At 41.0% G+C, this 13,354-nt stretch overlaps 1 protein-coding gene across 2 annotated transcripts in view; it reads right to left on the reverse strand.

The window, feature by feature from the left end:
- xrn2 (5'-3' exoribonuclease 2) overlaps positions 1 to 13,106 on the reverse strand; it is a 77,196-nt gene extending 64,090 nt beyond the window's left edge. For both annotated transcript variants that reach the window (XM_080200065.1, XM_080200067.1), the window contains exons 1-11: positions 12,917 to 13,106; positions 9,427 to 9,554; positions 9,232 to 9,343; positions 6,200 to 6,311; positions 5,894 to 5,952; positions 5,698 to 5,787; positions 3,763 to 3,835; positions 3,633 to 3,683; positions 3,303 to 3,460; positions 870 to 947; positions 638 to 771 (exon numbers count right to left, since the gene is read on the reverse strand). In XM_080200065.1, the coding sequence (XP_080056191.1) occupies positions 638 to 771; positions 870 to 947; positions 3,303 to 3,460; positions 3,633 to 3,683; positions 3,763 to 3,835; positions 5,698 to 5,787; positions 5,894 to 5,952; positions 6,200 to 6,311; positions 9,232 to 9,343; positions 9,427 to 9,554; positions 12,917 to 12,991 (1,070 nt within the window). In that variant the 5' untranslated portion in view covers positions 12,992 to 13,106. The remainder of the gene's footprint in view (positions 1 to 637; positions 772 to 869; positions 948 to 3,302; positions 3,461 to 3,632; positions 3,684 to 3,762; positions 3,836 to 5,697; positions 5,788 to 5,893; positions 5,953 to 6,199; positions 6,312 to 9,231; positions 9,344 to 9,426; positions 9,555 to 12,916) is intronic.
- Between the last annotated feature and the right edge of the window lie 248 nt (positions 13,107 to 13,354).

Below are 13,354 nucleotides of genomic sequence, written 5' to 3' on the forward strand. Positions count from 1 at the left end.
CTGGTCTCTCTCTCTCTCCTCACCGCTGTGATCAGCAACCAATCAGCAAACCGGCCTCCTATTCACTGACTCTGTTCAATTGTCTTGGCAAAGCAGCCAGCATAATTAAGGACCCCAGGCATTCTCTCTTCCACCTTCTTCCATTGGGAAAAAGATACAAAAGTCTGATGTCACATACCAACCAACTTAAGAACAGCTTCTTCCCTGATGCTGTCAGACTTTTGAATGGACCTACCTTGCATTAAGTTAATCTTTCTCTACACCCTAGCTATGACTGTAACACGATACTCTGCACTCTCTCCTTTCCTTCTCTATGAACGGTATGCTTTGTCTGTATAGCACGCAAGAAACAATACTTTTCACTATGTACCAATACGTGACAATAATACATCAAATTAAATCAATCCACTAAGCAATGGTGAGCTCCGATTAGAATCCCTGGGCTTCAGACATCCTACAACAAACCCACCCAAAATCTGAACAAAATAGATCAAGGCTCTTCCACAATTGTTTCGTTTCATTTTTAAGTAAATAATGAAATTCCAAATTCAAATTAAAAGCCATGCAGCCTTCAAACAAACATTAGCAATATTGACAACATATCTTCAAACTCAACAGGGAAAAGTCATTGGCATACCTAATTTCCAGCGATGGCAAATGAGGCAGAAAATCATTTCCAACAAAAAAGCACATAAAAACCCAATCATCAATGCTCCTCTCAAAATCAAACGTGAAGGGCAGACTTGCCATTGTCAATTCTCTTTCCAGGTACTAGTTAAGATGCAACAACAAAAAAAAAAATCTTTAGTTGAACTTTTCAGTGAACAACCATTTTAAATCAGGAGATAAATACTTTAAGACCAGCCTACCTCACGCAAGACAGCCAATCGGATAAATATGAATTCCACTTCTGAGCCAATTGGAGGATTACTTGCCATTTGGTCAAACTGAAGAAAAAAAATTAGTTTGATTCCCAATCTTGTGAAACAGAAATAGAAACCAATAGTGCAGGAGGAGACCATCTGGCCCATCAAGTCTGCACCAACCACAATCTCACCCAGACCCTATCCCTGTAACCCTCATGCATTTACCCTATTAGTTCCCCTGACACTAAGGGTCAATTTAGCATGGCCAATCCACCTAACATTCATATCTCTGGACCGTGGGAGGAAACCCAGAGGAAACGCACATGGAGAGAACATGCAGACTCCACACAGACAGTCACCCAAGCCAGGAATCAAACCAGTCCCTGGCACTGGGGCAGTAGTGCTCACCAACTTTTTTTAAACTAAGGCCTTACTTCTGGCTGTGATTAAATTTATAAAGACTGATAAATGTAACCAAACGTTTCCTCTTGTGGGTCAATCTAGATTATGAAGTCACAGGTATAGGTTGAGAAGTGGTAGATTTAAAACTGAGATGAGAAGGAACTACTACTCACTGAGGGTGGGGAATTTGTGGAACTCACTGCCCTTTGGTGCAGTGGAGTCTGAATCGTTGAATGGTTTCAAGGAGATAGATATATTTCTGATAAAAGAAGGATCAAAGGATATGGGCAATAGGTGGGGAGGTGGATTTGAGACCAGGGAGAGATCAGCCATGATCTGATTGAGCCTGCTCTGCCAATCAAGGACTAATTCTGCTCTTAATTCCTGTGTTCTGATTGTATTCGATGGAACACCTCCATTGCATAGTAATAAAATGCTATCATCACATTCACACCCTCTTGCACATTCAAGATTTTTGTTCCCTCTACCGTGGTTTCTGTGCTTTCAGCTGCTGAAGCCCTAAGTTTTGAAACAGCTCCCTCAACCTCTCCATCTTATTTGAGGTGAATCTTTAAGTTTAGCTCTTTGGCCTCAGCTTTTGGTTATCAGTCCTAATCTCTCCTTGTAAATACGCTAAGCATTGCAAGATACTTCGATAGCAAAGTTATGTGAAAAACAACATAAATGCATTGTTGTTGATTTGTATTTCTGTGGACTGCAGCAGGAAGTTAATGACAAAAATAACTCCCTTTGGAGAAACAGCAATAGTGTAGTGTAACTATAACTGCTGCAGGATTAAGAGTTTCGGAAAATGAAACTTAACTGAAGACAAACACTATAGAACTATCCAATTTTCATTAGCACAACAGTAGCAAACAAAAAGGCTAAATGCAGCATTTCTTTTTCGTAAATGCCACTAGATTACAGCAGTTAAAACAGTACTAATGTGCCGTGTGCGCAAAACATTTTTGATAGCACTCGATTTACAAATAGAGTTTGTACTGAGTCAGCATTTTCTGTAGGTCAAAAGCAAACAAAGTGCAATGAGTAGGAACTGATACCTACAGAGCAGCAGTAGTTTAAGTGGTAAAATCTGGCATGCTGCAATGAATAATGGTTGACAGTGCTCTGCTTCAAAAATATGGGGATTCAGGCTTAATAACACTGATATACTGAACAACTTTTTGTCAAGTGCCTCTTAACTGGGTTATTTTTGGGGAATAGACGGGTAACGTGGAAGCTGTTTTTAAATTGATAACGTTCAAAAATGAAGCCTTTTCAAGGTATCAGATATTGCTTTTTTCTGCAGTTGTACAAGTGGGTTATTTTGGGAAGAGGTGTAGGAAGAAGACAAATTGCACAAAGTGTATCACGAGTGTTCTAATGTTAAACATTGAAGTCCGTTCTTTACGGAGTCCAAAACTCAGATTAAGATAAAATATCTTAGTTCCAGGCTAAGTCTTAAGAGACCTGTGGCAGATGAGAACAATCGAGGCCATTGCCACTGCCTTATTTTCTAGATACGAACAGAACTACAAGTAACAAAACCTTTGTTCTAAAGGAAGCTTTGGGTGGCCCAGCACTGGGTCCAGGTTCAATTACGGATTCGGGTGACTATATGGACTTTGCACATTCTCCCCTTGTCTGTGTGGGTTTCCTCCGACAGTCCAAAGATGTGCAGGTTAGGTTGATTGGCCACGCTCAATTGTTGAGCTGTGTTGGGGAGATGCAGGGTAAATATGTGGGGTTACGGAAATTGGGGCTGGGGGTGATGGTTGTCTATGCAGTCTCGATGGGCTGAATGGTCTCCTTCTGCACGGCAGGGATTTTACCAACAACCCTTCAACACGCAAAGCATCAGGTGGCAAGCTGTTCAAATTCTTACTGCAGAGCTGCTCACGGCTCAAATCTTCAACTAAAGAAATCCCACACTTAAATTTTCTGTAGTGATATTAACTTCCAGTTATTTTCATACTGGTGAATATAACTGACAATGACATTGACAGCAATGCTACAGACTTTTGTTAACTGTACCTCTCCTTGTTTTTCTCTTGGCAAACCCTGGCATTCTTTGATTTCATGGCCAAGCTGATTGCAAAGAGCACACGGCCTAGGCTGGTTGGGCTTGAACTCCTCCCTGATTATAGTGAAGTTTGGTTCATGGGTTGCCAGCCCCAACATGATAAGATCAGCTGTTGGAAAAAAACCAGTTTAGTATCAGAAAGTAGGCATTTACATGCAATCATAATTGCAGTTGTGATTCCAAACATACAAATGTGATCCTTAACACGATACATGATGACAGCTACTTTTCATTAGAGCTGCACAGTTAACAGCATGAAGACAATTAAGATAACTACTCACCATCAGCCCCGCACAAACAATGATGAGTGTTTGGATCGTGGTTTGGCTGAGCTGCAAAGTGAAAATTAACATTTAATAAAAGACTGCCGCCAATGCTCCCCCCAGTCCCCCCAAAATATAGTACACGCACCTCGTTGCCGTCTTATGTAATCCATGATCTTGTGTTCACCCTCACCAGGAACACTTGCATCTGACAATATAACCTGGCAGATTTTGAAAAAGAAATTTAATTATGACGCCTTGATAGAAACTAATTTCCATATTGATGACTAGATAAAGATTACCAATGCACACAAGGTTTTTTTTTACTTCGCAGATGCGAATTATTTATCTGCTATTCCTTTGTGATATAATATCTATCCTGTGGCACAGTTTTCATTCTGACACCACACAGGCCAAACAAATAGCTGCAAAAATGGTTTTAAGTATGTTTGAAACTTACAAATTATGTCTGCAAAAAAAAAACAAAACCTCCTGGTGCCATTATTTTCAAAAAAAGCAACTGGGTCTCAAACGTAAGTACCAGCCAACTTTAAAATAATTCTAATTGTATAAAAATGTGTAGGTCAGTAAAGGGACAGTATAAATGTGATTAGCTGCTGGAATCATGATTCTGATTCAGGGTCATAACTTTTAGGTTGGATGTGGCAACTGTGCAATCTAGTTAGCCTAATGAGAACAATACTCCGACTAAAATGTGAAACTGGTTTCATTAGCAATCACTTGCTATTGGAGAATTGTTGTTCTAAAAACATGCTGCTTCAGAAAATAAATTGTTCTGGTATATTTCGGGTATTTGATTTGGGCAGTGTGCAGGATGGTTAACTTGGGTGCTGGGAGCACAAGGTTGAGATCCCTTGATTGAGGTGGGGAGCTAGAGCCTCAAAGTGGAATAAGATGAGTTATAATAAAAACCACAGTACCAACTGATCTGAAACTCCCTAATACTTCTACCAATTACTTTAAATTTACACCCTCTGGTTACTGACTGCTCTGGTAATGGAAATAAGTCCTTTCTATTCAATCAACATTGTCAGTTGAATTTTATACACCCTAATTAAATCCCATTTCCCCCCACCGACTCTTCCAAAGAAAACAATCCCAGCCTATTCATCATTCCTGGAAATATCCTTATAAATCTCTCCTGTGCCCTCTCGAGTGCAATCACGTCTTTCTTGTAATATGGTGACCACAAGTGCACTCTCACTGTAGTCCAACTAGTGCTTTCTAAAGTTGTAGCACAATCTCCTGTTCTTATATTTCATTCCTCTGTAAAATACCCTACAGGCCTTCTTAAATACGTTATCTATCCTTGCAGCTATCTTCAGGGGTATGCGGGGAGTCCATGCTGAAGACTCTGTTCCTGTACACGTCTCAGGGCCCCACCCTTTCCATATTCTGTTCCTTGTTTCCTCGGCCAAATTGCATCACCTCACCTTAATTCTCTGAATCAAATTCCATTTGCCACTTGTCTGCCCACCTGGCCAATCCATTGATATTTACCTGCAGTCCAAAACATTCTTCCTATCAATTTTTGTATTATCTCCAAATATATTAATCACGCACCCTACATTTAAACTTTAATTGATACATGTTTAACATCAAGGATAATGTGACCAAAAGCAGACCTGAATTTTAGCTATCAATACTCAAAAGATCCTTTAAGCCACTGGAAACTAACAGGTTACCCCTGATTTTACAAAGAGCACTAGCTGCGACGGTTATGGGTTATAGAAAGGTCAGCACAAATGACAACATTCACTCTTGCTACTCCCCATATCACCGACCTTCCCTGTTGTTCTCTGGTTCACTAATGTCCTTTAGAGAAGGAAATCTGCCATCCTTAACTGGTCTGACCTACATGTGACTCTAGACCCACAACAATGTGGTTGGCTCTCAAGGGCCCTTGGGCAACTAGGGATGGTCAGTAAATGCTGCCCAGCCGGTGACACCCAAGTACAACAATGCAAAATGCTACAGGAATATCACAAAATATGACCAGCATGACAAAACAAATGGGTTTCCCTGTAATGGTATTAAAATTTTAAAATGAGTCAAGACTTACAGTTAAGTTCTTCCATCCGGGGTCACTGTTTAGCCGATCAGCAACATAGTACCTAAGACACCGTGCTAGGTTATCCATAAATTCTGTTCCCTTGAATAAATCAAAAGGAACAACTCAATACTGAAATCATGCAAACGTATGAAACACAACATAAAGTGGAATTTTGCATGTCCATTCAGAAATCATTAACACTTACTGGAGTAATGCAGTTACTGTCAAACCGCTCTTTTGCTTCTTCAGGAGGCAGATATCCACCTGCAGAACAGGAATGTCGGTTTCACTTAGAGTGGAGAATAAGTGTAGAAACTGATCAAAGACAGCCTGTGGTTCATTCCTTTAAATGCAACTGAACTCATTAAACTTAGTTTATAATATTTTATGTTCAATTGGATGTTCGTCAAGCAAGTTACCAGGTTTGCAGGCTGATCAACTGTTGCTTCCAATGTGAAGAATCAGGAAAAAAAGGAAGAAAAATGAATGCCATGACACAAAAATGCTGTACCTTTGGAAAGCACTTCTTCTCTCATTTGTTTCTTCTCCTCAATTAACTCCACTCCTTCTTTGGATGCACGAAACCGTCTAGATCGTTGCTGGTTCATTTTGGCACGAGGAGCCTGGAATAACCAGCATACAGGTCACTTATATGCACATGAATTAACCTCACTTCAACCTTACCACTCTCACTATGCAGCAGTGGAGGAGTATTAGAATATTTATGGTAATAGTCAATTGGTAGCAAACAACTTGAATATTGCTGAAGAGAGAGGCACGTTGACGAAGCGTTTTGTCTTTTACTCATCAGGAAAGATGCAGGAATGCCAAATTTTAAGTAATTACAACTAATATGACAGGTGAAAAGAATGGTGACTGGTTGGCAAGTAGACTCCAATTCATTAAGTGTTCCATTGGAGAATATGGGGAACCATAGGGTGCCCAAACTCCCAGTTATCGAAAGACAGCAAAAGGCTCAAACATACTCCTTTTGTTTGCAGGGAACTGTGCACAAACAAAAGTTGCTTCTCACCATCATAAATGAGCTAAATTAGGAGCGCCAACTGACCAACTTAAATGGTTGTTAGCATTAACTACTGGCACATTCGGGATTGTTCCACGCGTGCTGCACAAATGCAGCATCGCGTCTAACAGTAGATACGTTGTTTCGGGCATTGCAAGTGCCGGCTGGTTGAGTGCAGTCAGTACTCTGCTTATGATGATCCAAGCAGTACGCTGTTTGATTCAGTCAATCACTGAGAACACGGCCCAATACTGGCATTGTACCAGTTGTTCGTAATAGGCAGAGTAGAGTGTACGCAGCAAGCCTGTTCCTGCAAGATGCAAGTAACATATCTGTTGGACATGCTTCTGCAATTGGACAGCACTTGCTGAAAGTCCTAAATGTAGTAATAAATGCCAATAAGATAATTAGCTGAGCTCAGAACATGGCAAATTTAGGCTTGGTGGAAACAATATTCATTTATACGCAGGGATTAATTCTCCTCTGGGCGGGGGGGGGGGAATGTGTGTGTGTGTGTGTGTGTGTGTGTGTGTGTGCGTGTGTGTGCGTGCGCGCCGTTATCTGTAGCTCCCCACTGATTTCCCCAGGACAAAGTTTTGGCCAAATTCAACTTGTCAAACAACCAGCTCTCTTATCTCCTGTAGCATAAATTGTGATTTTTTAAAAATCTGGGCGAAATGCTTTGGCAGCATGTCTCTCTTTTGTGCAATATTCAGACTGTTGTTCTGAATTAGCTTTACCTGCATTTTTTGGACATTAAGAATATTAATGATTTTAAAAATAAACCATAATCGCTTAAACTCTCCTCTGCAGATTATTTAATGTATATTATAAATTTAATTTCCAGGCGTAGTCAACAGCTCAAAACGGAATACAGCTATCAAAAAAAGTAACAGTAAAAATATTTTCTTTTGATACTGTGTGCTAAAAGCATTCAACAACACACCAGTAAACACCTATACCCCAACAAACACAAACCTCTACTATCAATGCCTGTGATGGGAGATTACTAACATACAAAGTAAAACTGAGGCTCAGGAGTTTACTGTGCAGTCAAATTGGTACTCCAAATTTCTCAAATTTATAGCATCAGAGTTTTTTTTTATTATGACTGAACATGAAGCCCAGGGAATATTCGCATTTAAAAATTTAATTAATTGATAAATTCAAGTTCTCAAAAGCTACAACACCAGTTAAAGCTTGTGAAAATGTGAGTTTGATATTTATTAGTTTTTCTTGCAATTGATACATAGCCATAGTGGTACATGGTCCACTAAAATACATGAATCAAACGTTCTCTTGTTTTGTACCCCTATTTGATATTGGTGTGCTGTTCTAAACCAAAACCTGAAATTCAGTTGGTCATTTTCCATACAAGTATACTGATCTGTAATTTAACAGAAGGTGCAAATCTACAATACTTCTGTTAAATTACTTAATTACACATTTTAGTTTACAGGGCAATTAAGCTGCTGGAATTCGAAGCAATAAGCATTTCACTGGAGTAAGAAACGAGCGCTTGCACAATTTAAAATTCTGCCTCAATCACTTCCACCGCACAACTTAATAACTATATTTTTGCAGCCTCTAAAAATATATTTACTACCAGTTCTACAAGAGATTTTGATATATTTCTTGCAACAGGAAGATAGATTCTTGATAAAAGTAAAAGGTATTAAATAAGCATTGGGTTGATATGCTACAATAATCCTTTCAAACACTAATCACTCATTTACTAATTTTTAACGTGTATAAAAATATTACACATTAAAAGTAGTCAACACAACACACAAAACATCCATTGCAGTAGTTAACAAATAGCAATTTATCATGCTAAAGCTTTGTTCTCAAATGCAAGCCTATCTCAATTCCAAGTTTGATTTTTTTGGTTATTCGTCCACGGGATGCGGGCATCGCTGGCTAGTCAGCCAGCATTTATTGCCCATCCCCAAGGACATTTAAGAGCCAACCATGTGGATCTGGAATCACATGTAGGTCAGAGCAGGTAAAGATGGCAGATTTCCTTTCCTAAAGGACATTAGTAAACCTGATGGGTTTTTGCAGCAATTGACAATGGTTTCATGGTCATCAGCAGACTTTTAAGTCCTTTTTTTTAAATTGAATTCAAATTTCACTACCTGCCGAGGTGGGATTTGAACTCGGGTCCCCAGAACAGTACCCTTGGTCACTGGATTACTTATCTAGTGACAATACCACTATGCCACAATCTCCCCCTTAATTCTGTCACTAGGTATAAACAGAGCCTGTAACACATTGCAGAAGGAAAAGAACAACATGGAAATTGTTGCATAAATTAACACTGCAACATGTGGGATTTATAAATCTGCACTTAACAGACACAGATTCATTGAAATAGGCTGGGTGAGCTAACAAACATGCAGGAGAGGGATCATTCTGGCGTGACAAATTAAAAAGCACACCAATATTCCAGACACTGTTATATGACCCCTGAAAACTCATGCAATTAGTATCTTGAACCAGGAAAAATAGATACTTACAACTCCATCTATTGCCATATAAAGTAGGCGCCTGGGTCTAACAATGTTAAACAATCGATCAATATATTCAAAAATGGCCACCATCATTTCATCCTCATTCTTGGGAGCTGGTCTGCAAGGTATATTCAAAACATGAATCAGAATTTTGTCCCAATCAACACAGGCACAGTAAAGTTATTCTCAAAGGCATATTACTTGTTTTCAGGATGTGTGCATGGATGAATAATGCCGTTCATGTCCAAATACAGATTATCAAACTCCACTTCATTTGGATTAGGCTTGCTGCTGTCCACAGGAGCGGTAACTCCATTGACTTCTTTAGCCTGTACAGGATTGAACATTAAAAAAAAGGCACAATGCATAAATAAAGTTCTGCCAATGAATCGTCTCAGACATCCCTTAAAATTTAGCACAAGAAAGTAACTGCTGAAAGTTAAATTTCAATGGCATATGAACATGAGGTAGCACAGCATTGGTGAAAAGACAACTGAAGTATAACACAGCAAAAGGTGACAGGCTATCTCCAAGTATTTGAACACCACTTTGGGCTTGGCAGGTGGAATTTCAGGAAGAATATTGCGGTCTTGGTGGTGGGGGATGGCATGGGAGGTGGGTGAGGCAGTGATTCACCAAAATGGTACCAACAGAACTGAGCTATGAGGACAAGAATTAAATAGTACAGAAGGCTTCTATTCCCTTGAGCCCATCAGTTTAAAAAGAGTTTAAAGTTTATTTATTAATCACAAGTAAGGCTCACATTAACACTGCAAGAAGGCACTGTGAAATTCCCCTAGTCGCCACAGTCCACCGCCTGTTTGGATCAATGCCTGAGCAGCATGTCTTTCAAAATGTGGGGGGAAATTGGAGCACCAGAAGGAAACCTACGCAGACACGGGAAAAGCTCCACACAATCAGTGACCCAAGCCGGGAATCGAACCCAGGTCCCTGGCACTGTGAAGCAGCAGTGCTGCCCAATGGGTGATAGAAGTGTGCTGAATGGAAACTACAGATGGAAACTATTTCCAATAGTGAGGGAATCCAGAATGAGGGAGTGTAACTTTAAAATTCAATCTGAACTATTCAGGAGCGATACCACAAAGCATTTTTTCACATAAGGGCAGTGAAAATCTGGAACATTTTTCTTCAAAGGATTGCTGCAGCTAAATCAGTTAAAAATTTCAAAACTGGAATTGGCAGATTCTGTTATGCAAACCTACTTGAGGATCAGATTGGTGCATTTAAGATAGATCGGTCATCATCTAATTTAATGGCAGATTATTCTGAGAGGGTGAATGGCTAACGAAGTGAAATAAATTCTGAGCCATCGAAATAGGAACACAGCAGGCCAGTCAGCTCCTCAAACCTAATATCAAGGCTGTGGCTGATCTTGTACCTCAGTTACAGCTTCAAGTGCTCTCCCCATATCCCATGATTTTCTTAGGATCTAAAAATTTGATATCTAACTTGAATATATTCAATAGCTGAGCATCCCAAGTTTTCTGAAGTATAGAACTCCAAAGGTTTACAACCCTGTTGGGTGAAAAAAATGTCTAAACGGCCATCCCTTGTTTTGAAACTGACCTTTAGTTCTTGACGCCCCAACCAAAGGAAATAGTCCCCCAAGATCTACTTTGTTAAGCCCATTAATAATTTTATGTTTCAAAAGAGATCATCTCGTTCTTTTAAACTCTAAACGGGTTAGTACATCTCCCACACAGATGTTCACAAGGCGCAGGATCTATGTTTCGGTAAAGTAAAACGTGAGAGTTCCTGGTGTCCAGTCCAATATTTATTCCTTATATCAACATCACTAAAATAGATGATTTGGTCATGTTTTTGGGACTGTTGTACAGTAGCTTTCTGCCACATTTCCTGCAATGCAGAGGTACAAGAAAACTTCAAAAGCCCCTTGAGATTGTTAAAAGTACTATATAAATGCAAGTTCTTTTGGGTCTACCTTGCATTTTATGAATGCAGAGCGATTAAGAGTTTAGGTTTAAAAGAGCCCCCACATTTTATGAACGGTGCATTCCCCGCTCCAATTGTTTGCCCATAAGGATTTCTCTCAAGTTCTCGTCTGTTCATAATCAGGTCTCATCTGCATTAGTAATCAGGTCAAAGTTCAAGTCTAGTTAAGTCCACCCAAGTTTACTGACGTCTGCAATTTACTGTCTATTTGCTGTGCAGATGCCAATTTCCCTGATGCTGGAATACTTGAATATACTTTTAATAAGAATAAATTTTCCATGATTCTCAGCAATAGAACTAAGGAACAGGAAGAGCACAAATGAGATGGGAGGCAGTGAACTTGCAGCACTACTACTGTCATTAAGATCTGATGACAAAGCTGGTGTTGCTGTTTTGGAGAGGCTGAATATCAGCTCTCTACCTTCCTCCAGACTGTGACTAAACACAGCCACCATTTCCAAGACTGTCACTATCTATTGACAGATGATCTATCTTCTCTGCCAATCACAAGCTTCTGGAGTTCTGCTCTTTCATCAAATGAATCCAAACAAACTTGTTGGACATTAACCTGGTGATCAGGCTTTTGAATGGACCTACCATACATTAATTTGATCTTTACCCACATTCTATGAATGTAACATTGCATTCTCACCTCTCCTTCTCCCCTACATATAGGTGGCATAGTAGCTAGCCTTGCTGCCATACAGCACCAGGGACCAAGGTCCATTTCCCAGCTTAGGCCTGGAATGTGGCATCTGCACATTCTCCCCATGTCTGCATGGGTTTCCTACCACAATCCAAACTTCACACTGGTTAGGTGCATTGGTTATGCTAAGTTCTCCCTCAGTGTACCGGAACAGGCAGAGTGTGTGGCAACAAGAGGATTTTCAGTGGCTTCATTTGTGTTGATAGAATCCTTCCACTGCAGAAGGTGACCATTCCCACCCAGTCCCCACATATTTACCTTAGCTGGTCCCCCTGATACTAAAGGGTCAACTTAACATGGCCAATCAACCTAGGCCACACATCTTTGGACTGCAGGAAGAAATCAGAGCACCCAGAGGAAACGCACACAGACACAGGGAGAACATGACCGACTCCATACAGTGACCCGAGGCCGAAATTGAACTCAGGTCCCTGACACTGAGGCAGCAATGTTAAGCACTGTGCCACCTATATGAGAAACATTAATAAACTGAAGTGTATTCTATGAACAGTACAGTTCATCTGTTTACGGCTACCAGAAACAATACTTTTCACTGTATGCTAGCACATGCGGCAATAATAAATCAAGTCAACCACGGCGTAGCAAATTGTCTCTTTGCCAAATAAAGTTGTCAAAGTTACTGTTGCCAAATAAACTCAGGCCCATTTCAACTATCAACTTCAACGTAGTTGGCCCAGAAAAGGGGCGGAAGGAAGGGGAGAGACGGAACTCAATTATAGGATACAGAAATATCGAATTGGTTCCAATATCTCAGCTTTGTAAAATGAAGGTTCAATCCAAAAAAGAAAAACACAAGTAAATATCAGTGAAGTGGCAGTGATCCCCGCGGCTCTTTATTGAAGGAAGAAAAAGAGACAATCCAAGTTTCGGATTTATCCTCCTCCGCACACTCGGAGCGGCCAGGCCTCAGGCTCAGCAGCAATGTGGGCAAGAGCTAGCTGGCTGGCTTCAGGCCTAGTCACACAGCACCAGGCCTCAGCCTGCACGCACCTTCTCCTCCACACAGTGCACCACGATAGACGGGTACTTGCGGCTCAGCCAGCGGAAGAAGGCCGGAACTCCCATGCTTGGCGCGGCAGTGCCGGGTTCCGAGTCTCCTCAAGCGAACAGAGGGGAGGCTTTATCTCTCTTCCTTCCCCGGTCCTTCGCTCACGTTCTCCAACTTCTCTTCAAGCCCCGCCCCGCCAGTCGCGTTTCCGGTCCCACGGCGCGCGAGGAACTCTGGGCCACCCCTCCTCTCCGCCAATGAGAGGGCGAGGCCCCTACACTCCACCAATGGGAGAGAGAGGCTCCTTCTGTTCGCCAATGGGAAGGCGAGACACTGTACCAATGGGAGGACGAGGCTCCTCTGCACCAATGGGAGGGCGAGCCAACTGTCTGCCAATGGAAGGGCGTGCAGCCTATTCGCCAATAGGGTTGCGGGGTTCC

Source organism: Carcharhinus amblyrhynchos, chromosome 12, assembly GCF_965287045.1.
Source record: "Carcharhinus amblyrhynchos chromosome 12, sCarAmb.v2.hapA, whole genome shotgun sequence".
NCBI lineage: Eukaryota > Metazoa > Chordata > Chondrichthyes > Carcharhiniformes > Carcharhinidae > Carcharhinus > Carcharhinus amblyrhynchos.